Genomic DNA, 25,762 nt, shown 5'->3' on the forward strand with positions numbered 1-25,762 from the left:
TTACTTGGATTTTCAGAAGACGTTTGACAAAGTTCCTCATGAGAGGCTTCTAGGAAAAGTAAAAAGTCATGGGATAGGTGGCGATGTCCTTTTGTGGATTGCAAACTGGCTAAAAGACAGGAAACAGAGAGTAGGATTGAATGGGCAATTTTCTCAATGGAAGGGAGTGGGCAGTGGAGTGCCTCAGGGATCTGTATTGGGACCCTTACTTTTCAATATATTTATAAATGATCTGGAAAGAAATACGACGAGTGAGATAATCAAATTTGCAGATGATACAAAATTGTTCAGAGTATTTAAATCACAAGCAGATTGTGATAAATTGCAGGAAGACCTTGTGAGACTGGAAAATTGGGCATCAAAATGACAGATGAAATTTAATGTAGATAAGTGCAAGGTGATGCACATAGGGAAAAATAACCCATGCTATAGTTACACAATGTTAGGTTCCATATTAGATGCTACAACCCAAGAAAGAGATCTAGGCGTCATAGTGGATAACACATTGAAATCGTCAGTTCAGTGTGCTGCGGCAGTCAAAAAAGCAGAATGTTGGGAATTATTAGAAAGGGAATGGTGAATAAAACGGAAAATGTCATAATGCCTCTGTATCGCTCCATGGTGAGACCACACCTTGAATACTGTGTACAATTCTGGTCGCTGCATCTCAAAAAAGATATAATTGCGATGGAGAAGGTACAGAGAAGGGCAACCAAAATGATAAGGGGAATAGAACAGCTCCCCTATGAGGAAGGACTAAAGAGGTTAGGACTTTTCAGCTTGGAGAAGAGATGGCTGAGGGGGGATATGATAGAAGTGTTTAAAATCATGAGAGGTCTAGAACGGGTAGATGTGAATCGGTTATTTACTCTTTCGGATAATAGAAAGACTAGGGGGCACTCCATGAAGTTAGCATGGGGCACATTTAAGACTAATTGGAGAAAGTTCTTTTTTACTCAACGCACAATTAAACTCTGGAATTTGTTGCCAGAGGATGTGGTTAGTGCAGTTAGTATAGCTGTGTTTAAAAAAGGATTGGATAAGTTCTTGGAGGAGAAGTCCATTACCTGCTATTAATTAAGTTGACTTAGAAAATAGCCACTGCTATTACTAGCAATGGTTACATGGAATAGACTTAGTTTTTGGGTACTTGCCAGGTTCTTATGGCCTGGATTGGCGACTGTTGGAAACAGGATGCTGGGCTTGATGGACCCTTGGTCTGACCCAGTATGGCATGTTCTTATGTTCTTAGTGCATTATGGGGCAGATTTTCAAAGGGATACGCGCATAAGATACATGTGTACCCCCCCGAAAACCTGCCCCAAGCTCCCCCTGCGCGTGCCGAGCCTATGTTGAATAGGCTTGGCGGCGCGCGTAAGTCCCGGGGCGTGTCAGGGGCGTGTCGCAACAGCGCATCATCCGGGGGCAGGGCCGCAGGTGTGGTTCCGGCCCAGGGCCATTTTGGGGGCATGGCCGAAGCCTCCGAAACTGCTCCCGGGCCGGGGAATTGCGCCCTGGCGTCCGGCCCGGCACGCGCAAGTTACGCCTGCCTTGGGCAGGCATAACTTTTCCAACAAAGGTAGGGGGGGTTTAGATAGGGCTGGGGGGGTGGGTTAGGTAGGGGAAGCGAGGGGAGGGGAAGGTGCGGGGGGGTGGAAGGAAAGTTCCCTCCGAGGCCGCTCCGATTTCAGAGCGGCCTCGGAGGGAACGGAGATAGGCTGCGTGGCTCGGTGTGCGCAGGTTGCCGATTTTGCGCAGCCTTGCACACGCCGACCCTGGATTTTAAAAGATATGTGCAGCTACGTGCATATCTATTAAAATCCGGTTTACTTTTGTTTGCGCTGGTCGCGGGAACAAAAGTACGCACGGGCACAGTTTTTTAAAATCTACCCCTATATGCGGTGATGGGCAGCATTGTGCATGTGTACGGAGTGTATGTGGTTGTGTAAGTGGTGGGTGTGTGATGGATGAGTAGGAATATGTGAGGTGTGTGTGTGGGTGTGGAGACGAGAGGGACCGGTGAGTAGAGGTATGTAGGAATGTGCGTGGGTTGGCAGGTATGGTGGGGCACTTGGGGTGTCGGGTAAGTGCATGTGATAGGGTATATACTGTGTATCTGTGTGTGGGGTAAAATGGGGTGGATGTGTGTGCATAGGAGTGTGGGTTGTGGATTCGCTCGGGAATGTGCGAGTGTGTGTTTGGTGGATATGAAGTGCAGGAATATGTGGGTATGTGTGTGAGAGCAAAAGTTATGAATGGGGAATGTGAACATATGTGGCTGGCAGGTGAGAGAGAATATATTTTATTTATTTTATTTTTATTTATTTATTTTTTATTTAAAAAACTTTTTTATACCGGCATTCGTAGGACACATCATGTCGGTTTACAAATAACTGAGAAGGAAAGGAAATTACAATGAACAGGGGAGGGGGTAACTGGGTGATATACAAAGTAGAGGAGAGGAGAGTCAAACAGGCAGCGTTACAAAAGAACCAGTATACAAGGTTAATTGGCATGTGCACTTGGGATATTTAGTATATGAAACTTATTTACAGTAGGACATGGGCAGGTGCACGTAGGAACGATTAAAGGGGGGGGGGGTAGGGAGGGAGGGGGGCGGGGGGAGGCGGGGGTGGTGGGAACCGGGTACAAACGGTGATAGTTTTCAGGGAGAAGTTGATAGTGGCGTGGGGGAGTAGGCAAAGGAGAAAGGAGAGATAGAGAGAGGTGGGAGAAGGGGGAATGGGAGATATATGGGGAATGGGAGGATATATGGGGAATGGGGAATGGGGAATGGGGAGGATATATGGGGAATGGGAGGATATATGGGGAATGGGAGGATATATGGGGAGTTTCGGTGGGTGTGTGGGTATTGGCGGGTGAGCAGATGGGCAGGGTGTGTGTTTGGATGTAGGAGTGTTTGGGTTGTCGGTTTGGGTGGGGGTAAGGTGTGGGAATGTTACATGGGATATCGTGAAAGACATAGTCAATTTCAATATATTAACTGAATTCCAATATCCTTAAATTATTAGTTAAAAATATTTTTTATTCACAAGGTCATACACATAGTCTCAAATATCATGTGCCAATTGTCATGTAAACAAATTTAAATAGAGCTTAATAAACATATGCCTACATTTACTTTCTCAAAAATGTAATGTCTCAAATAATACAAACTTCACATTACTAAAGAAACTCAGACCCCTGCTCTACGCCCATGACCTCCGCACAGTGATCCAAGCTACCCTCACCTCCAAACTAGATTACTGTAATGCCCTCCTCTTAGGGCTTCCATTGTCTTCTATCAAACCCCTTCAACTTCTGCAAAATGCTACTGCAAGACTCATTACAAACACACGCAAACATGACCATATTACCCCCATCCTCAAGGATTTACATTGGCTCCCCATAATGTCCCGTATACACTACAAAACTCTGACCATAATTCACAAGTCCATTTACACCCACAACTCCAACTGGCTCGACCTCCCTTTCACTGCCCCCCTGTCCACCCGAGCCACCAGATCTACCAACAAAGGCACCCTACATGTTCAATCCTTGAAACTGGCACATCTCTCCTCCACCCGAGACCGTGCCATCTCTATTGCCGGGCCCGTTCTCTGGAATACACTACCTGTCCACATGCGACTTGAACCCTGTGCATTTAAATTCAAAAAGAAATTAAAAACTCTCCTGTTCAACCATGCTTACACAGAATAACTCCTTCCACTCCCCCTCGCAGTCCCCTTTCAGGTGACCTCCTTATATTAAGGAGACTTTCATTGTAAATTGTTTTGGTTATTACCTTCTTGTTCTCCTATCCTTCCTACTGCCTTTCTGTTCTTCCCCCCGCCCAGTTACATTCCCCTGTTGCAATGTATTTTCCAATCTTTTCAGTTACTATGTGAACCGGTATGATGTCCCCACAAATACCGGTATATAAAAGTTTCTAAATAAATAAATAAATAAATTACATTAATAAATCCCACCCATAAAATACATGCATACACATATACATGAAGTACTTCCTCACACATCAAACCAACATACAAAAAAGATAAAAAAAAAATCAGATCATATTACAAAACATAAAAAATGCCTTAATGTAAAATATACTCAGTTATGGAAGCTTCTACAGATGATACTCTCAGCATAAACGGGCTAAAGTAATCTTAACAAACCCAAATATCAACTAAAGAAATTGTAATTTCAAGCCCAAAGACTACCAATGATGACAATCCCATCAACCAGCGAAGTCCGACAAAAGATCACATTTCAATCCCAATTTCAGCAACTGTTGAAAAGTAGATTTCATTCCCAGTAGATTTTAACTAGATTTTATCTACTGGGAATGATTTTATCTACTGGGAATAAAATCTACTGGGAATGAAATCTATGGCAATAAAGTTGCACGTTTAAAACAAATTGGAGAAAATACTTTTTCACTCAAAACACAATTAAGTTCTGGAATTCATAGCCAGAAGATGTGATAAAGGCATTAATGTATTTTGGTTTTAAAAAAGGTTTGGACAAGTTCTTGGAGGAAAAGTCCATAAACCCTTATTAAGTAGGTAAACTTGAGGAAAGCCACCGCTTATCCCTGGGTGTAAGCAACATGGAATCTGTCCACCCTTTAGGATCCTGCCAGGTTCTTGTGACTAGGAAACTGAGTTTGATGGAGCCTTTGTGAGGTCCAATATAGCAATTCTTATATTCTTAATAGTCAAGTAGCCAGGAAGGGGCTGTGTGGGGGATAGAAAGGAGAAGAACTAGGAAGGGTCCATGGCGAGGAGGGGAGGGTGGCCCAAGGGCTGAAGAGTGGAGAGGTAAGAGGGAGAGGTCCCAGAGGAGGGGGACAGAAGAACAAACATGGGAGAGAGGGGGTAGGAGGGAGTGCACCCTGGAAGGGGCCATGCATGGGGGCGGGAAAGAGAAGCAACCTGGGAAGGAGCCGTGAGGAGGAAGGGAAGAGGCCAGAGGGGAAGGGAAGAGAAGGGGGAAGGAGAGGATCCCACAAGAGATGTGGTGACATCAGGAAAGGACCTGGGCGCCAGGATGCTCAAAGGACTGGAGATCGGGGGGAGGGTTAGGAGCGGAAGGGGGGGGGGGGGAACTCAAGAAGAGGCCAGGGAGGGGTAGGGGGGCAGACGGATCCGTGCAAAGCGGTACAGGCAGGGGCACCCGGCAGAGAGCCCAACATCTGCCCACATGTGTTGCCATGCACAGCGCTTAATCAGCCGCCCCAGGCAGGCGAAGCCTCGCACGGCTCCGTGCAGGGATCTCTCCGTGGGCACCGCATCTCCTCTCCCGCCTCCCGCCTCGGTCGCACCTCCGAGATCTCGGCGGGGAGCGGGAGCGGCTCAGCAGGTTTCCTGAAGCTGGCGCGGCGCCAGCGCACTTTTCTTTTTTTTTTTTCTTTCCCCTTTCCTCTCGGGAGAGGGCGAGAAAGGGCAGCGCAGCCGAAGCCTTCGCAGAGCCGCCGGTGCCCGGGCTTCTTCTTCTTCTGCCTCATGCTCTCGGCGGGGCTCTGATCCGGCGGCGGCCGCCGTCGGAGGATCGCTGTGGGATGGGCGTCGGAAGCCCCCTGCCCCCGGGCCGCCCGGCGCTGCTCTCCCTGCTGCTGCTGCTGCTGCGTTGGGTCGCCGGCGCCTCGGACTGGGCGGCGGGCGGCGGCTTCAGCCTGCACCCTCCCTACTTCAACCTGGCGGCGGGAGCGGGGATACGGGCCACGGCCACCTGCGGCCAGGAGGAGGAGGAGGAGGGGCAGCGGCCGCTGCCCAGGCGGGAGCTCTACTGCAAGCTGGTGGGAGGACCGGCCGCCCCCAGCTCCGGCCACACCATCCAGGTAGGTAGGGGAGCTGAACGGCGCACTGCCAATAACCCAGCGCTGCACCCCGAGCGCGGGGCTAGTGCAACTCACAGTCCCCTCCAGCACTATACCCCGAGCGCAGGGCTCATGCAACTCACAGTCCCCTAGCACTATACCCCGAGCGCAGGGCTCATGCAACTCACAGTTCCCCCCTAGCACTATACCCCGAGCGCAGGGCTCATGCAACTCACAGTCCCCTCCAGCACTATACCCCGAGCGCAGGGCTCATGCAACTCACAGTCCCCTCCAGCACTGTACCCCGAGCGCGGGGCTAGTGTAACTCACAGTCCCCCCTAGCACTATACCCCGAGCGCAGGGCTCATGCAACTCACAGTCCCCCCCTAGCACTATACCCCGAGCGCAGGGCTCATGCAACTCACAGTCCCCTCCAGCACTATACCCCGAGCGCAGGGCTCATGCAACTCACAGTCCCCCCCTAGCACTATACCCCGAGCGCAGGGCTCATGCAACTCACAGTCCCCTCCAGCACTATACCCCGAGCGCAGGGCTCATGCAAATCACAGTCCCCTCCAGCACTATACCCCGAGCGCAGGGCTCATGCAACTCACAGTCCCCTCCAGCACTATACCCCGAGTGCGGGGCTAGTGCAACTCACAGTCCCCCCCTAGCACTATACCCCGAGCGCAGGGCTCATGCAACTCACAGTCGCCTCCAGCACTATACCCCGAGCGCAGGGCTCATGCAACTCACAGTCCCCTCCAGCACTATACCCCGAGCGCAGGGCTCATGCAACTCACAGTCCCCCCCTAGCACTATACCCCGAGCGCAGGGCTCATGCAACTCACAGTCCCCTCCAGCACTATACCCTGAGCACAGGGCTCATGCAACTCACAGTCCCCTCCAGCACTATACCCTGAGCGCAGGGCTCATGCAAATCACAGTCCCCTCCAGCACTATACCCCGAGCGCAGGGCTCATGCAACTCACAGTCCCCCCCTAGCACTATACCCCGAGCGCAGGGCTCATGCAACTCACAGTCCCCCTCCAGCACTATACCCCGAGCGCAGGGCTCATGCAAATCACAGTCCCCTCCAGCACTATACCCCGAGCGCAGGGCTCATGCAACTCACAGTCCCCCCCTAGCACTATACCCCGAGCGCAGGGCTCATGCAATTCACAGTCCCCCCTAGCACTATACCCCGAGCGCAGGGCTCATGCAACTCACAGTCCCCTCCAGCACTATACCCCGAGCGCAGGGCTCATGCAACTCACAGTCCCCTCCAGCACTGTACCCCGAGCGCGGGGCTAGTGTAACTCACAGTCCCCCCCTAGCACTATACCCCGAGCGCAGGGCTCATGCAACTCACAGTCCCCCCCTAGCACTATACCCCGAGCGCAGGGCTCATGCAACTCACAGTCCCCTCCAGCACTATACCCCGAGCGCAGGGCTCATGCAACTCACAGTCCCCTCCAGCACTATACCCCGAGCGCAGGGCTCATGCAACTCACAGTCCCCCCCTAGCACTATACCCCGAGCGCAGGGCTCATGCAACTCACAGTCCCCTCCAGCACTATACCCCGAGCGCAGGGCTCATGCAACTCACAGTCCCCTCCAGCACTATACCCCCGAGCGCAGGGCTCATGCAACTCACAGTCCCCTCCAGCACTATACCCCGAGCGCGGGACTCATGCAACTCACAGTCCCCTCCAGCACTATACCCCGAGCGCGGGGCTAGTGCAACTCACAGTCCCCCCCTAGCACTATACCCCGAGCGCAGGGCTCATGCAACTCACAGTCCCCTCCAGCACTATACCCCGAGCGCAGGGCTCATGCAACTCACAGTCCCCTCCAGCACTATCCCCCGAGCGCAGGGCTCATGCAACTCACAGTCCCCCCCTAGCACTATACCCCGAGCGCAGGGCTCATGCAACTCACAGTCCCCTCCAGCACTATACCCCGAGCGCAGGGCTCATGGAACTCACAGTCCCCCCCTAGCACTATACCCCGAGCGCAGGGCTCATGCAATTCACAGTCCCCCCCTAGCCCTATAACCCGAGCGCAGGGCTCATGCAACTCACAGTCCCCTCCAGCACTATACCCCGAGCGCAGCGCTCATGCAACTCACAGTCCCCTAGCACTATACCCCGAGCGCAGGGCTCATGCAACTCACAGTCCCCCCCTAGCACTATACCCCGAGCGCAGGGCTCATGCAACTCACAGTCCCCTCCAGCACTATACCCCGAGCGCAGGGCTCATGCAACTCACAGTCCCCTCCAGCACTATACCCCGAGCGCAGGGCTCATGCAACTCACAGTCCCCTCCAGCACTATACCCCGAGCGCAGGGCTCATGCAACTCACAGTCCCCTCCAGCACTATACCCCGAGCGCAGGGCTCATGCAACTCACAGTCCCCTCCAGCACTATACCCCGAGCGCAGGGCTCATGCAACTCACAGTCCCCTCCAGCACTATACCCCGAGCACAGGGCTCATGCAAATCACAGTCCCCCTCCCCCCCCAGCACTATACCCCGAGCGCAGGGCTCATGCAACTCACAGTCCTCTCCAGCACTATACCCCCGAGCGCAGGGCTCATGCAACTCACAGTCCCCCTCCCCCCCAGCACTATACCCCGAGCGCAGGGCTCATGCAACTCACAGTCCCCTCCAGCACTATACCCCGAGCACAGGGCTAATGGAACTCACAGTCCCCCCCTAGCACTATACCCCGAGCGCAGGGCTCATGCAACTCACAGTCCCCTAGCACTATGCCCCGAGCGCAGGGCTCATGCAACTCACAGTCCCCCCCTAGCACTATACCCCGAGCGCAGGGCTCATGCAACTCACAGTCCCCTCCAGCACTATACCCCGAGCGCAGGGCTCATGCAACTCACAGTCCCCTCCAGCACTATACCCCGAGCGCAGGGCTCATGCAACTCACAGTCCCCTCCAGCACTATACCCCGAGCGCAGGGCTCATGCAAATCACAGTCCCCCTCCCCCCCAGCACTATACCCCGAGCGCAGGGCTCATGCAACTCACAGTCCCCTCCAGCACTATACCCCGAGCGCAGGGCTCATGCAACTCACAGTCCCCCCCCCCCCCCCCAGCACTATACCCCGAGCGCAGGGCTCATGCAACTCACAGTCCCCTCCAGCACTATACCCCGAGCACAGGGCTAATGGAACTCACAGTCCCCCCCCTAGCACTATACCCCGAGCGCAGGGCTCATGCAACTCACAGTTCCCCCCTAGCACTATACCCCGAGCGCAGGGCTCATGCAACTCACAGTCCCCCCCTAGCACTATACCCCGAGCGCAGGGCTCATGCAACTCACAGTCCCCTCCAGCACTATACCCCGAGCGCAGGGCTCATGCAACTCACAGTCCCCCCCTAGCACTATACCCCGAGCGCAGGGCTCATGCAACTCACAGTCCCCTCCAGCACTATACCCCGAGCGCAGGGCTCATGCAAATCACAGTCCCCTCCAGCACTATACCCCGAGCGCAGGGCTCATGCAACTCACAGTCCCCTCCAGCACTATACCCCGAGTGCGGGGCTAGTGCAACTCACAGTCCCCCCCTAGCACTATACCCCGAGCGCAGGGCTCATGCAACTCACAGTCGCCTCCAGCACTATACCCCGAGCGCAGGGCTCATGCAACTCACAGTCCCCTCCAGCACTATACCCCGAGCGCAGGGCTCATGCAACTCACAGTCCCCCCCCTAGCACTATACCCCGAGCGCAGGGCTCATGCAACTCACAGTCCCCTCCAGCACTATACCCTGAGCACAGGGCTCATGCAACTCACAGTCCCCTCCAGCACTATACCCTGAGCGCAGGGCTCATGCAAATCACAGTCCCCTCCAGCACTATACCCCGAGCGCAGGGCTCATGCAACTCACAGTCCCCCCCCAGCCCTATACCCCGAGCGCAGGGCTCATGCAACTCACAGTCCCCCTCCAGCACTATACCCCGAGCGCAGGGCTCATGCAAATCACAGTCCCCTCCAGCACTATACCCCGAGCGCAGGGCTCATGCAACTCACAGTCCCCCCCTAGCACTATACCCCGAGCGCAGGGCTCATGCAATTCACAGTCCCCCCTAGCACTATACCCCGAGCGCAGGGCTCATGCAACTCACAGTCCCCTCCAGCACTATACCCCGAGCGCAGGGCTCATGCAACTCACAGTCCCCTCCAGCACTGTACCCCGAGCGCGGGGCTAGTGTAACTCACAGTCCCCCCCTAGCACTATACCCCGAGCGCAGGGCTCATGCAACTCACAGTCCCCCCCTAGCACTATACCCCGAGCGCAGGGCTCATGCAACTCACAGTCCCCTCCAGCACTATACCCCGAGCGCAGGGCTCATGCAACTCACAGTCCCCTCCAGCACTATACCCCGAGCGCAGGGCTCATGCAACTCACAGTCCCCCCCTAGCACTATACCCCGCGCGCAGGGCTCATGCAACTCACAGTCCCCCCCCGCACTATACCCCCGAGCGCAGGGCTCATGCAACTCACAGTCCCCTCCAGCACTATACCCCGAGCGCAGGGCTCATGCAAATCACAGTCCCCTCCAGCACTATACCCCGAGCGCGGGACTCATGCAACTCACAGTCCCCTCCAGCACTATACCCCGAGCGCGGGGCTAGTGCAACTCACAGTCCCCCCCTAGCACTATACCCCGAGCGCAGGGCTCATGCAACTCACAGTCCCCTCCAGCACTATACCCCGAGCGCAGGGCTCATGCAACTCACAGTCCCCTCCAGCACTATACCCCGAGCGCAGGGCTCATGCAACTCACAGTCCCCCCCTAGCACTATACCCCGAGCGCAGGGCTCATGCAACTCACAGTCCCCTCCAGCACTATACCCCGAGCGCAGGGCTCATGCAACTCACAGTCCCCCCCTAGCACTATACCCCGAGCGCAGGGCTCATGCAATTCACAGTCCCCCCCTAGCACTATAACCCGAGCGCAGGGCTCATGCAACTCACAGTCCCCTCCAGCACTATACCCCGAGCGCAGCGCTCATGCAACTCACAGTCCCCTAGCACTATACCCCGAGCGCAGGGCTCATGCAACTCACAGTCCCCCCCTAGCACTATACCCCGAGCGCAGGGCTCATGCAACTCACAGCCCCCTCCAGCACTATACCCCGAGCGCAGGGCTCATGCAACTCACAGTCCCCTCCAGCACTATACCCCGAGCGCAGGGCTCATGCAACTCACAGTCCCCTCCAGCACTATACCCCGAGCGCAGGGCTCATGCAACTCACAGTCCCCTCCAGCACTATACCCCGAGCGCAGGGCTCATGCAACTCACAGTCCCCTCCAGCACTATACCCCGAGCGCAGGGCTCATGCAACTCACAGTCCCCTCCAGCACTATACCCCGAGCGCAGGGCTCATGCAAATCACAGTCCCCCTCCCCCCCCCAGCACTATACCCCGAGCGCAGGGCTCATGCAACTCACAGTCCTCTCCAGCACTATACCCCGAGCGCAGGGCTCATGCAACTCACAGTCCCCCTCCCCCCCCAGCACTATACCCCGAGCGCAGGGCTCATGCAACTCACAGTCCCCTCCAGCACTATACCCCGAGCACAGGGCTAATGGAACTCACAGTCCCCCCCTAGCACTATACCCCGAGCGCAGGGCTCATGCAACTCACAGTCCCCTAGCACTATGCCCCGAGCGCAGGGCTCATGCAACTCACAGTCCCCCCCTAGCACTATACCCCGAGCGCAGGGCTCATGCAACTCACAGTCCCCTCCAGCACTATACCCCGAGCGCAGGGCTCATGCAACTCACAGTCCCCTCCAGCACTATACCCCGAGCGCAGGGCTCATGCAACTCACAGTCCCCTCCAGCACTATACCCCGAGCGCAGGGCTCATGCAACTCACAGTCCCCCCCCCCCCCCCAGCACTATACCCCGAGCGCAGGGCTCATGCAACTCACAGTCCCCTCCAGCACTATACCCCGAGCGCAGGGCTCATGCAACTCACAGTCCCCCTCCCCCCCCCAGCACTATACCCCGAGCGCAGGGCTCATGCAACTCACAGTCCCCTCCAGCACTATACCCCGAGCACAGGGCTAATGGAACTCACAGTCCCCCCCCTAGCACTATACCCCGAGCGCAGGGCTCATGCAACTCACAGTCCCCTCCAGCACTATACCCCGAGTGCAGGGCTAATGGAACTCACAGTCCCCCCCCTAGCACTATACCCCGAGCGCAGGGCTCATGCAACTCACAGTCCCCTCCAGCACTATACCCCGAGTGCAGGGCTAATGGAACTCACAGTCCCCTCCAGCACTATACACCGAGTGCAGGGCTAATGGAACTCACAGTCCCCCCCCTAGCACTATACCCCGAGCGCAGGGCTCATGCATCTCACAGTCCCCTCCAACACTATACCCCGAGCACAGGGCTCATGCAACTCACAGTCCCCTCAAGCACTATACCCTGAGCGCAGGGCTCATGCAACTCACAGTCCCCTCCAGCACTATACCCCGAGCGTAGGGCTCATGGAACTCACAGTCCGTCCCCCCCCCCTCAGCACTATACCCTGAGCGCAGGGCTAATGGAACTCACAGTCCCCCCCTAGCACTATACCCCGAGCGCAGGGCTCATGCAACTCACAGTCCCCTCCAGCACTATACCCTGAGCGCAGGGCTAATGGAACTCACAGTCCCCCCCCTAGCACTATACCCCGAGCGCAGGGCTCATGCATCTCACAGTCCCTTCCAGCACTATACCCCGAGCGCAGGGCTCATGCAACTCACAGTCCCCTCCAGCACTATACCCCGAGCCCAGGGCTCATGCAACTCACAGTCCCTCCCCACCCAGCACTGTACCCCGAGCGCAGGGCTCATGCAACTCACAGTCCCTCCCCACCCAGCATTGTACCCAGAGCGCAGGGCTCATGCAAATCACAGTCCCCTCCAGCACTATACCCCAAGCGCAGGGCTCATTCAACTCACAGTCCCCTCCAGCACTATACCCCGAGCGCAGGGCTCATGCAACTCACAGTCCCCTCCAGCACTATACCCCGAGCGCAGGGCTCATGCAACTCACAGTCCCCTCCAGCACTATACCCCGAGCGCAGGGCTCATGCAACTCACAGTCCCCTCCAGCACTATACCCCTAGCGCAGGGCTAATGGAACTCACAGTCCCCCCCTAGCACTATACCCCCGAGCGCAGGGCTAATGGAACTCACAGTCCCCCTCCCCCCCAGCACTATACCCCGAGCGCAGGGCTCATGCAACTCACAGTCCCCCCCTAGCACTATACCCCGAGCGCAGGGCTAATGGAACTCAGTCCCCCCCTAGCACTATACCCCCGAGCGCAGGGCTAATGGAACTCACAGTCCTCCCCTAGCACTATACCCCGAGCGCAGGGCTCATGCATCTCACAGTCCCCTCCAGCACTATACCCCGAGCGCAGGGCTAATGGAACTCACAGTCCTCCCCTAGCACTATACCCCGAGCGCAGGGCTCATGCAACTCACAGTCCCCTCCAGCACTATACCGCGAGCGCAGGGCTCATGCAACTCACAGTCCCCCCCCCCCCCAGCACTATACCCCGAGCGCAGGGCTCATGCAACTCACAGTCCCCTCCAGCACTATACCCCGAGCACAGGGCTAATGGAACTCACAGTCCCCTCCAGCACTATACCCCGAGTGCAGGGCTAATGGAACTCACAGTCCCCCCCCTAGCACTATACCCCGAGTGCAGGGCTAATGGAACTCACAGTCCCCCCCCAGCACTATACCCCGAGCGCAGGGCTCATGCATCTCACAGTCCCCCCCTAGCACTATACCCCGAGCGCAGGGCTCATGCAACTCACAGTCCCCTCCAGCACTATACCCCGAGCGCAGGGCTCATGCAACTCACAGTCCCCTCCAGCACTGTACCCCGAGCGCGGGGCTAGTGTAACTCACAGTCCCCCCCTAGCACTATACCCCGAGCGCAGGGCTCATGCAACTCACAGTCCCCCCCTAGCACTATACCCCGAGCGCAGGGCTCATGCAACTCACAGTCCCCTCCAGCACTATACCCCGAGCGCAGGGCTCATGCAACTCACAGTCCCCTCCAGCACTATACCCCGAGCGCAGGGCTCATGCAACTCACAGTCCCCCCCCTAGCACTATACCCCGAGCGCAGGGCTCATGCAACTCACAGTCCCCTCCAGCACTATACCCCGAGCGCAGAGCTCATGCAACTCACAGTCCCCTCCAGCACTATACCCCGAGCGCAGGGCTCATGCAAATCACAGTCCCCTCCAGCACTATACCCCGAGCGCGGGACTCATGCAACTCACAGTCCCCTCCAGCACTATACCCCGAGCGCGGGGCTAGTGCAACTCACAGTCCCCCCCTAGCACTATACCCCGAGCGCAGGGCTCATGCAACTCACAGTCCCCTCCAGCACTATACCCCGAGCGCAGGGCTCATGCAACTCACAGTCCCCTCCAGCACTATACCCCGAGCGCAGGGCTCATGCAACTCACAGTCCCCCCCTAGCACTATACCCCGAGCGCAGGGCTCATGCAACTCACAGTCCCCTCCAGCACTATACCCCGAGCGCAGGGCTCATGCAACTCACAGTCCCCTCCAGCACTATACCCCGTGCGCAGGGCTCATGCAAATCACAGTCCCCTCCAGCACTATACCCCGAGCGCAGGGCTCATGCAACTCACAGTCCCCCCCTAGCACTATACCCCGAGCGCAGGGCTCATGCAACTCACAGTCCCCCTCCCCCCCAGCACTATACCCCGAGCGCAGGGCTCATGCAACTCACAGTCCCCTCCAGCACTATACCCCGAGCGCAGGGCTCATGCAAATCACAGTCCCCTCCAGCACTATACCCCGAGCGCAGGGCTCATGCAACTCACAGTCCCCCCCTAGCACTATACCCCGAGCGCAGGGCTCATGCAATTCACAGTCCCCCCCTAGCACTATAACCCGAGCGCAGGGCTCATGCAACTCACAGTCCCCTCCAGCACTATACCCCGAGCGCAGCGCTCATGCAACTCACAGTCCCCTCCAGCACTATACCCCGAGCGCAGGGCTCATGCAACTCACAGTCCCCTCCAGCACTATACCCCGAGCGCAGGGCTCATGCAACTCACAGTCCCCTCCAGCACTATACCCCGAGCGCAGGGCTCATGCAACTCACAGTCCCCTCCAGCACTATACCCCGAGCGCAGGGCTCATGCAACTCACAGTCCCCTCCAGCACTATACCCCGAGCACAGGGCTCATGCAAATCACAGTCCCCCTCCCCCCCAGCACTATACCCCGAGCGCAGGGCTCATGCAACTCACAGTCCTCTCCAGCACTATACCCCGAGCGCAAGGCTCATGCAACTCACAGTCCCCCTCCCCCCCAGCACTATACCCCGAGCGCAGGGCTCATGCAACTCACAGTCCCCTCCAGCACTATACCCCGAGCACAGGGCTAATGGAACTCACAGTCCCCCCCTAGCACTATACCCCGAGCGCAGGGCTCATGCAACTCACAGTCCCCTAGCACTATGCCCCGAGCGCAGGGCTCATGCAACTCACAGTCCCCCCCTAGCACTATACCCCGAGCGCAGGGCTCATGCAACTCACAGTCCCCTCCAGCACTATACCCCGAGCGCAGGGCTCATGCAACTCACAGTCCCCTCCAGCACTATACCCCGAGCGCAGGGCTCATGCAACTCACAGTCCCCTCCAGCACTATACCCCGAGCGCAGGGCTCATGCAAATCACAGTCCCCCTCCCCCCCCAGCACTATACCCCGAGCGCAGGGCTCATGCAACTCACAGTCCCCCCCAGCACTATACCCCGAGCGCAGGGCTCATGCAACTCACAGTCCCCCTCCCCCCCCCAGCACTATACCCCGAGCGCAGGGCTCATGCAACTCACAGTCCCCTCCAGCACTATACCCCGAGCGCAGGGCTAATGGAACTCACAGTCCCCCCCCTAGCACTATACCCCGAGCGCAGGGCTCATGCAACTCACAGTCCCCTCCAGCACTATACCCCGAGTGCAGGGCTAATGGAACTCACAGTCCCCCCCCTAGCACTATACCCCGAGCGCAGGGCTCATGCAACTCACAGTCCCCTCCAGCACTATACCCCGAGCGCAGGGCTAATGGAACTCACAGTCCCCTCCAGCACTATACACCGAGTGCAGGGCTAATGGAACTCACAGTCCCCCCCCTAGCACTATACCCCGAGCGCAGGGCTCATGCATCTCACAGTCCCCTCCAACACTATACCCCGAGCACAGGGCTCATGCAACTCACAGTCCCCTCCAGCACTATACCCTGAGCGCAGGGCTCATGCAACTCACAGTCCCCTCCAGCACTATACCCCGAGCGTAGGGCTCATGGAACTCACAGTCCGTCCCCCCCCCCTCAGCACTATACCCTGAGCGCAGGGCTAATGGAACTCACAGTCCCCCCCTAGCACTATACCCCGAGCGCAGGGCTCATGCAACTCACAGTCCCCTCCAGCACTATACCCTGAGCGCAGGGCTAATGGAACTCACAGTCCCCCCCCTAGCACTATACCCCGAGCGCAGGGCTCATGCATCTCACAGTCCCTTCCAGCACTATACCCCGAGCGCAGGGCTCATGCAACTCACAGTCCCCTCCAGCACTATACCCCGAGCGCAGGGCTCATGCAACTCACAGTCCCCTCCAGCACTATACCCCGAGCGCAGGGCTCATGCAACTCACAGTCCCCTCCAGCACTATACCCCGAGCGCAGGGCTCATGCAACTCACAGTCCCCCCCAGCACTATACCCCGAGCGCAGGGCTCATGCAACTCACAGTCCCCTCCAGCACTATACCCCGAGCACAGGGCTCATGCAAATCACAGTCCCCCCTCCCCCCCAGCACTATACCCCGAGCGCAGGGCTCATGCAACTCACAGTCCTCTCCAGCACTATACCCCGAGCGCAGGGCTCATGCAACTCACAGTCCCCCCCCCCCCCAGCACTATATCCCCGAGCGCAGGGCTCATGCAACTCACAGTCCCCTCCAGCACTATACCCCGAGCACAGGGCTAATGGAACTCACAGTCCCCCCCTAGCACTATACCCCGAGCGCAGGGCTCATGCAACTCACACCCCCCTAGCACTATGCCCCGAGCGCAGGGCTCATGCAACTCACAGTCCCCCCCTAGCACTATACCCCGAGCGCAGGGCTCATGCAACTCACAGTCCCCTCCAGCACTATACCCCGAGCGCAGGGCTCATGCAACTCACAGTCCCCTCCAGCACTATACCCCGAGCGCAGGGCTCATGCAACTCACAGTCCCCTCCAGCACTATACCCCGAGCGCAGGGCTCATGCAAATCACAGTCCCCCTCCCCCCCAGCACTATACCCCGAGCGCAGGGCTCATGCAACTCACAGTCCCCTCCAGCACTATACCCCGAGCGCAGGGCTCATGCAACTCACAGTCCCCCTCCCCCCCCAGCACTATACCCCGAGCGCAGGGCTCATGCAACTCACAGTCCCCTCCAGCACTATACCCCGAGCACAGGGCTAATGGAACTCACAGTCCCCCCCCTAGCACTATACCCCGAGCGCAGGGCTCATGCAACTCACAGTCCCCTCCAGCACTATACCCCGAGTGCAGGGCTAATGGAACTCACAGTCCCCCCCCTAGCACTATACCCCGAGCGCAGGGCTCATGCAACTCACAGTCCCCTCCAGCACTATACCCCGAGTGCAGGGCTAATGGAACTCACAGTCCCCTCCAGCACTATACACCGAGTGCAGGGCTAATGGAACTCACAGTCCCCCCCCTAGCACTATACCCCGAGCGCAGGGCTCATGCATCTCACAGTCCCCTCCAACACTATACCCCGAGCACAGGGCTCATGCAACTCACAGTCCCCTCAAGCACTATACCCTGAGCGCAGGGCTCATGCAACTCACAGTCCCCTCCAGCACTATACCCCGAGCGTAGGGCTCATGGAACTCACAGTCCGCCCCCCCCCCCTCAGCACTATACCCTGAGCGCAGGGCTAATGGAACTCACAGTCCCCCCCTAGCACTATACCCCGAGCGCAGGGCTCATGCAACTCACAGTCCCCTCCAGCACTATACCCTGAGCGCAGGGCTAATGGAACTCACAGTCCCCCCCCTAGCACTATACCCCGAGCGCAGGGCTCATGCATCTCACAGTCCCTTCCAGCACTATACCCCGAGCGCAGGGCTCATGCAACTCACAGTCCCCTCCAGCACTATACCCCGAGCCCAGGGCTCATGCAACTCACAGTCCCTCCCCACCCAGCACTGTACCCCGAGCGCAGGGCTCATGCAACTCACAGTCCCTCCCCACCCAGCATTGTACCCCGAGCGCAGGGCTCATGCAAATCACAGTCCCCTCCAGCACTATACCCCGAGCGCAGGGCTCATGCAACTCACAGTCCCCTCCAGCACTATACCCCGAGCGCAGGGCTCATGCAACTCACAGTCCCCTCCAGCACTATACCCCGAGCGCAGGGCTCATGCAACTCACAGTCCCCTCCAGCACTATACCCCTAGCGCAGGGCTAATGGAACTCACAGTCCCCCCCTAGCACTATACCCCCGAGCGCAGGGCTAATGGAACTCACAGTCCCCCTCCCCCCCAGCACTATACCCCGAGCGCAGGGCTCATGCAACTCACAGTCCCCCCCTAGCACTATACCCCCGAGCGCAGGGCTAATGGAACTCAGTCCCCCCCTAGCACTATACCCCCGAGCGCAGGGCTAATGGAACTCACAGTCCTCCCCTAGCACTATACCCCGAGCGCAGGGCTCATGCATCTCACAGTCCCCTCCAGCACTATACCCCGAGCGCAGGGCTAATGGAACTCACAGTCCTCCCCTAGCACTATACCCCGAGCGCAGGGCTCATGCAACTCACAGTCCCCTCCAGCACTATACCGCGAGCGCAGGGCTCATGCAACTCACAGTCCCCCTCCCCCCCAGCACTATACCCCGAGCGCAGGGCTCATGCAACTCACAGTCCCCTCCAGCACTATACCCCGAGCACAGGGCTAATGGAACTCACAGTCCCCTCCAGCACTATACCCCGAGTGCAGGGCTAATGGAACTCACAGTCCCCCCCCTAGCACTATACCCCGAGTGCAGGGCTAATGGAACTCACAGGCCCCCCCTAGCACTATACCCCGAGCGCAGGGCTCATGCATCTCACAGTCCCCCCCCTAGCACTATACCCCGAGCGCAGGGCTCATGCAACTCACAGTCCCCTCCAGCACTATACCCCGAGCGCAGGGCTCATGCAACTCACAGTCCCCTCCAGCACTGTACCCCCGAGCGCGGGGCTAGTGTAACTCACAGTCCCCCCCTAGCACTATACCCCGAGCGCAGGGCTCATGCAACTCCCAGTCCCCCCCTAGCACTATACCCCGAGCGCAGGGCTCATGCAACTCACAGTCCCCTCCAGCACTATACCCCCGAGCGCAGGGCTCATGCAACTCACAGTCCCCTCCAGCACTATACCCCGAGCGCAGGGCTCATGCAACTCACAGTCCCCCCCTAGCACTATACCCCGAGCGCAGGGCTCATGCAACTCACAGTCCCCTCCAGCACTATACCCCGAGCGCAGGGCTCATGCAACTCACAGTCCCCTCCAGCACTATACCCCGAGCGCAGGGCTCATGCAAATCACAGTCCCCTCCAGCACTATACCCCGAGCGCGGGACTCATGCAACTCACAGTCCCCTCCAGCACTATACCCCCGAGCGCGGGGCTACTGCAACTCACAGTCCCCCCCTAGCACTATACCCCGAGCGCAGGGCTCATGCAACTCACAGTCCCCTCCAGCACTATACCCCGAGCGCAGGGCTCATGCAACTCACAGTCCCCTCCAGCACTATACCCCGAGCGCAGGGCTCATGCAACTCACAGCCCCCCCCTACCACTATAACCCCGAGCGCAGGGCTCATGCAACTCACAGTCCCCTCCAGCACTATACCCCGAGCGCAGGGCTCATGCAACTCACAGTCCCCTCCAGCACTATACCCCGTGCGCAGGGCTCATGCAAATCACAGTCCCCTCCAGCACTATACCCCCGAGCGCAGGGCTCATGCAACTCACAGTCCCCCCCCTAGCACTATACCCCGAGCGCAGGGCTCATGCAACTCACAGTCCCCCTCCCCCCCAGCACTATACCCCGAGCGCAGGGCTCATGCAACTCACAGTCCCCTCCAGCACTATAACCCCGAGCGCAGGGCTCATGCAAATCACAGTCCCCTCCAGCACTATACCCCGAGCGCAGGGCTCATGCAACTCACAGTCCCCCCCCTAGCACTATACCCCGAGCGCAGGGCTCATGCAATTCACAGTCCCCCCCTAGCACTATAACCCGAGCGCAGGGCTCATGCAACTCACAGTCCCCTCCAGCACTATACCCCGAGCGCAGCGCTCATGCAACTCACAGTCCCCTAGCACTATACCCCGAGCGCAGGGCTCATGCAACTCACAGTCCCCCCCTAGCACTATACCCCGAGCGCAGGGCTCATGCAACTCACAGTCCCCTCCAGCACTATACCCCGAGCGCAGGGCTCATGCAACTCACAGTCCCCTCCAGCACTATACCCCGAGCGCAGGGCTCATGCAACTCACAGTCCCCTCCAGCACTATACCCCGAGCGCAGGGCTCATGCAACTCACAGTCCCCTCCAGCACTATACCCCCGAGCGCAGGGCTCATGCAACTCACAGTCCCCTCCAGCACTATACCCCGAGCGCAGGGCTCATGCAACTCACAGTCCCCTCCAGCACTATACCCCGAGCACAGGGCTCATGCAAATCACAGTCCCCCTCCCCCCCAGCACTATACCCCGAGCGCAGGGCTCATGCAACTCACAGTCCTCTCCAGCACTATACCCCGAGCGCAGGGCTCATGCAACTCACAGTCCCCCTCCCCCCCAGCACTATACCCTGAGCGCAGGGCTCATGCAACTCACAGTCCCCTCCAGCACTATACCCCGAGCACAGGGCTAATGGAACTCACAGTCCCCCCCTAGCACTATACCCCGAGCGCAGGGCTCATGCAACTCACAGTCCCCTAGCACTATGCCCCGAGCGCAGGGCTCATGCAACTCACAGTCCCCCCCTAGCACTATACCCCGAGCGCAGGGCTCATGCAACTCACAGTCCCCTCCAGCACTATACCCCGAGCGCAGGGCTCATGCAACTCACAGTCCCCTCCAGCACTATACCCCGAGCGCAGGGCTCATGCAACTCACAGTCCCCTCCAGCACTATACCCCGAGCGCAGGGCTCATGCAACTCACAGTCCCCTCCAGCACTATACCCCGAGCGCAGGGCTCATGCAAATCACAGTCCCCCCCCCCCCCCAGCACTATACCCCGAGCGCAGGGCTCATGCAACTCACAGTCCCCTCCAGCACTATACCCCGAGCGCAGGGCTCATGCAACTCACAGTCCCCCTCCCCCCCCCAGCACTATACCCCGAGCGCAGGGCTCATGCAACTCACAGTCCCCTCCAGCACTATACCCCGAGCACAGGGCTAATGGAACTCACAGTCCCCCCCCTAGCACTATACCCCGAGCGCAGGGCTCATGCAACTCACAGTCCCCTCCAGCACTATACCCCGAGTGCAGGGCTAATGGAACTCACAGTCCCCCCCCTAGCACTATACCCCGAGCGCAGGGCTCATGCAACTCACAGTCCCCTCCAGCACTATACCCCGAGTGCAGGGCTAATGGAACTCACAGTCCCCTCCAGCACTATACACCGAGTGCAGGGCTAATGGAACTCACAGTCCCCCCCCCTAGCACTATACCCCGAGCGCAGGGCTCATGCATCTCACAGTCCCCTCCAACACTATACCCCGAGCACAGGGCTCATGCAACTCACAGTCCCCTCAAGCACTATACCCTGAGCGCAGGGCTCATGCAACTCACAGTCCCCTCCAGCACTATACCCCGAGCGTAGGGCTCATGGAACTCACAGTCCGTCCCCCCCCCCCTCAGCACTATACCCTGAGCGCAGGGCTAATGGAACTCACAGTCCCCCCCTAGCACTATACCCCGAGCGCAGGGCTCATGCAACTCACAGTCCCCTCCAGCACTATACCCTGAGCGCAGGGCTAATGGAACTCACAGTCCCCCCCCTAGCACTATACCCCGAGCGCAGGGCTCATGCATCTCACAGTCCCTTCCAGCACTATACCCCGAGCGCAGGGCTCATGCAACTCACAGTCCCCTCCAGCACTATACCCCGAGCCCAGGGCTCATGCAACTCACAGTCCCTCCCCACCCAGCACTGTACCCCGAGCGCAGGGCTCATGCAACTCACAGTCCCTCCCCACCCAGCATTGTACCCCGAGCGCAGGGCTCATGCAAATCACAGTCCCCTCCAGCACTATACCCCAAGCGCAGGGCTCATTCAACTCACAGTCCCCTCCAGCACTATACCCCGAGCGCAGGGCTCATGCAACTCACAGTCCCCTCCAGCACTATACCCCGAGCGCAGGGCTCATGCAACTCACAGTCCCCTCCAGCACTATACCCCGAGCGCAGGGCTCATGCAACTCACAGTCCCCTCCAGCACTATACCCCTAGCGCAGGGCTAATGGAACTCACAGTCCCCCCCAGCACTATACCCCCGAGCGCAGGGCTAATGGAACTCACAGTCCCCCTCCCCCCCAGCACTATACCCCGAGCGCAGGGCTCATGCAACTCACAGTCCCCCCCTAGCACTATACCCCGAGCGCAGGGCTAATGGAACTCAGTCCCCCCCTAGCACTATACCCCCGAGCGCAGGGCTAATGGAACTCACAGTCCTCCCCTAGCACTATACCCCGAGCGCAGGGCTCATGCATCTCACAGTCCCCTCCAGCACTATACCCCGAGCGCAGGGCTAATGGAACTCACAGTCCTCCCCTAGCACTATACCCCGAGCGCAGGGCTCATGCAACTCACAGTCCCCTCCAGCACTATACCCCGAGCGCAGGGCTCATGCAACTCACAGTCCCCCCCCCCCCCAGCACTATACCCCGAGCGCAGGGCTCATGCAACTCACAGTCCCCTCCAGCACTATACCCCGAGCACAGGGCTAATGGAACTCACAGTCCCCTCCAGCACTATACCCCGAGTGCAGGGCTAATGGAACTCACAGTCCCCCCCCCTAGCACTATACCCCGAGTGCAGGGCTAATGGAACTCACAGTCCCCCCCCTAGCACTATACCCCGAGCGCAGGGCTCATGCATCTCACTGTCCCCTCCAGCACTATACCCCGAGCGCAGGGCTCATGCAACTCACAGTCCCCTCCAGCACTATACCCCGAGCGCAGGGCTAATGGAACTCACAGTCCCCCCCTAGCACTATACCCCGAGCGCAGGGCTCATGCATCTCACAGTCCCCTCCAGCACTATACCCCGAGCACAGGGCTCATGCAACTCACAGTCCCCTCAAGCACTATACCCCGAGCGCAGGGCTCATGCAACTCACAGTCCCCTCCAGCACTATACCCCGAGCGCAGGGCTCATGCAACTCACAGTCCCTCCCCACCCAGCACTGTACCCCGAGCGCAGGGCTCATGCAACTCACAGTCCCTCCCCACCCAGCACTGTACCCCGAGCGCAGGGCTCATGCAACTCACAGTCCCCTCCAGCACTATACCCCTAGCGCAGGGCTCATGCAACTCACAGTCCTCCCCTGCATTGTACACACAGGGGTACCAATAGCTCACAGTCCCTGCCAGCACTGTACACCCAGCTGAGGGCTAGCAACAAGAACCAACCTTCAGAGCCCTGCAGAGTTTGGGCTTCTTACACTGTGCAGGGCTAATGAGCCACGGTCGGCCACAGCAGAAATACCCACCTAGTACCAGCGGAGAAGGCTTCTCTACCTCATCAGTCAATCCTCTTGCCCTTCCACAAAAAAAGTAAATAAAAACCTCCCAAAAAAGAGAGAGAGGAATTCATTGACGTTCAAAAATTGTGCTATTTTAAGTAGAACATTTAGGGACATTATTATTTTGGTTTCCAAAAAAAGGCAGAATGCGTTTAAAATTAGTTTCATGGAATTCTTTTGGACTTTCCAAAGCTTCAACTTTCAGTGACCCTCTGGCCATGCAATTTCAGTCTCTGGCCTTGAAATGAGGGGAATCTAATAAATGGAGGCAAATATTCCTTAGTTGTGGTAAAACCATGCTTCATTTTCAGTCACTGCTGTTCTTATCTGGTTCCATCTGCAGGAGCAGGGGTAAGGGTCGAGGGCAGATAGGGAACAAAAGTGCCCTTTGCTCCTCTTTGAAGAATGTCGATGTGGCAGACGCATTGCTCGGTGTTAGCAAGCTGTGATGGAGCTGGGATTTTTATGCAAGAGATTATCATAGTTTTTAACTCGCCGTTGAAAGTCACTGGCTGGCTTGTCAAAAAGTGCTAACCCGAGAAGAATGCCTGAGGTGGACACAGACACAGGGGGAGCTGGCGCAGTGTCTATAATACTGTAGCTGCGGCGGCGGCTGCTGCTGATCTCCAGCTCTAGGCGGCAGGAGTCCTAGGCTTAAAGTCTGCTTTGAACATTCGTGCGTGTGCACGGAACCAGGGCCGCCAAGCGCGCGCGCAGAGTGCCAGCTGCTCGGGAGGCACACATACATTCACGCGCATGCTTTTGAAAAGTGGCAGTGCCTGCGTAAAGCCTGTCCCTGTCCCGGTTCCGCCCGCTGGAACACCTCCGTGGTGCTCATAAAAAGGAAATCGCGTTTGCGTGCACTTTAACGTGCACAGACCCCCCCTCGAGTAATTTTTAAAAGGCCATTTGCTAACATAAAACCGGGGTTTGTGAGCGTAAATGCTTATGAGAGTTCAGCCCTTACGGTCGCATGGGGCTGCAGAAGCCTTTGTAGAATTGTAAAGAGAGTCTCATCACATATGAATCAGCAAACCATACAATTTAAATACTTTCACACTTTGAATTCTGAGTGATTTTAGACTGGAGGGATGCTCACCAGTCTAAATGTTTTCTATAGATTTCATAAATGCTCCAAAAAGAATTTAGAGCTAGGAGAACAGTAAGAGAACCATATGCGTATCCAGGGATGCCCAGAAAGATTATAGCGAGAAATGGATATTTTGTTAATACTTCCTGTACTTAGAAAAACCTTTAGACTCTCAGTAGAGGACTTGTAAATAGGGTCACTGATACTCCATGGCCAAAGTAGTCGTTGCATTGTCTGCTGTGCCTCTATATCCCTCCCCTCCAATACAGAGCACGTCACATTGCTCTGTAGCCGATGATAAGCCACAAAGTGTGTTGACGGATAATAAGCAGAAAGCAGGCAGATATTAATGTAGCATACATAGTTCCCATTGGTGTGAATAAAAACTCACCCTTTTAGGAAGAGAAAGATGGAAGAGGTTGAGGAGGGTAATAAACATTGCTATCAATTTTCAAAATGTATGGCCACGTATGAGGTTTAATGTGCAAACACTTGTGGTTGTTGCTGTCACGATTTCTTTTTTCCACCTGTGCTTTTTGTAGAAATGTGGAGAGCCTTCTATAGTTACCAAATAGCAAGTAGTAATCTAAACCAGAAAAATGCATGTGCTGTATTGCATCCCTGAATTTCTATAAATATCCTAGGCCAGTTATTGAAGGCAGCACAGTAGTGCTGTTTTGGTGAAGGGACTAAAGGCGCACTAGATATTTTCTCTATAGATATAAAATAGGAATAATCCATTAGTGCATCTGGCTCCTGAATGATTCATGGTAGCCTTCCCTCTGAAGCACAGAATGGGAAGCAGCCTTTGATGAAAGGTGTGTTTCAGTAAGCATGCACAGTTTTTAACCAGTTCCCCTAACACAGTTGAAAAACTTGTTTTGAGATGAAATCCAGCAGGCAGTGTCCTCCGTTTCAGACATATTTTCTCCCAAGTTAGAGGAATAGCACTAA

General features: G+C 57.1%; 1 protein-coding gene across 1 annotated transcript in view; it reads left to right on the forward strand.

The window, feature by feature from the left end:
- The first annotated feature begins 5,421 nt into the window (after window positions 1-5,421).
- LAMA3 (laminin subunit alpha 3) overlaps window positions 5,422-25,762 on the forward strand; it is a 469,061-nt gene continuing 448,720 nt past the window's right edge. The window contains 1 exon segment of the mRNA XM_029591143.1: window positions 5,422-5,845. Within this exon segment, the coding sequence (XP_029447003.1) occupies window positions 5,567-5,845 (279 nt within the window). The 5' untranslated portion in view covers window positions 5,422-5,566.

This window comes from Rhinatrema bivittatum, chromosome 2, assembly GCF_901001135.1.
Source record: "Rhinatrema bivittatum chromosome 2, aRhiBiv1.1, whole genome shotgun sequence".
In the NCBI taxonomy this organism is placed as follows: domain Eukaryota; kingdom Metazoa; phylum Chordata; class Amphibia; order Gymnophiona; family Rhinatrematidae; genus Rhinatrema; species Rhinatrema bivittatum.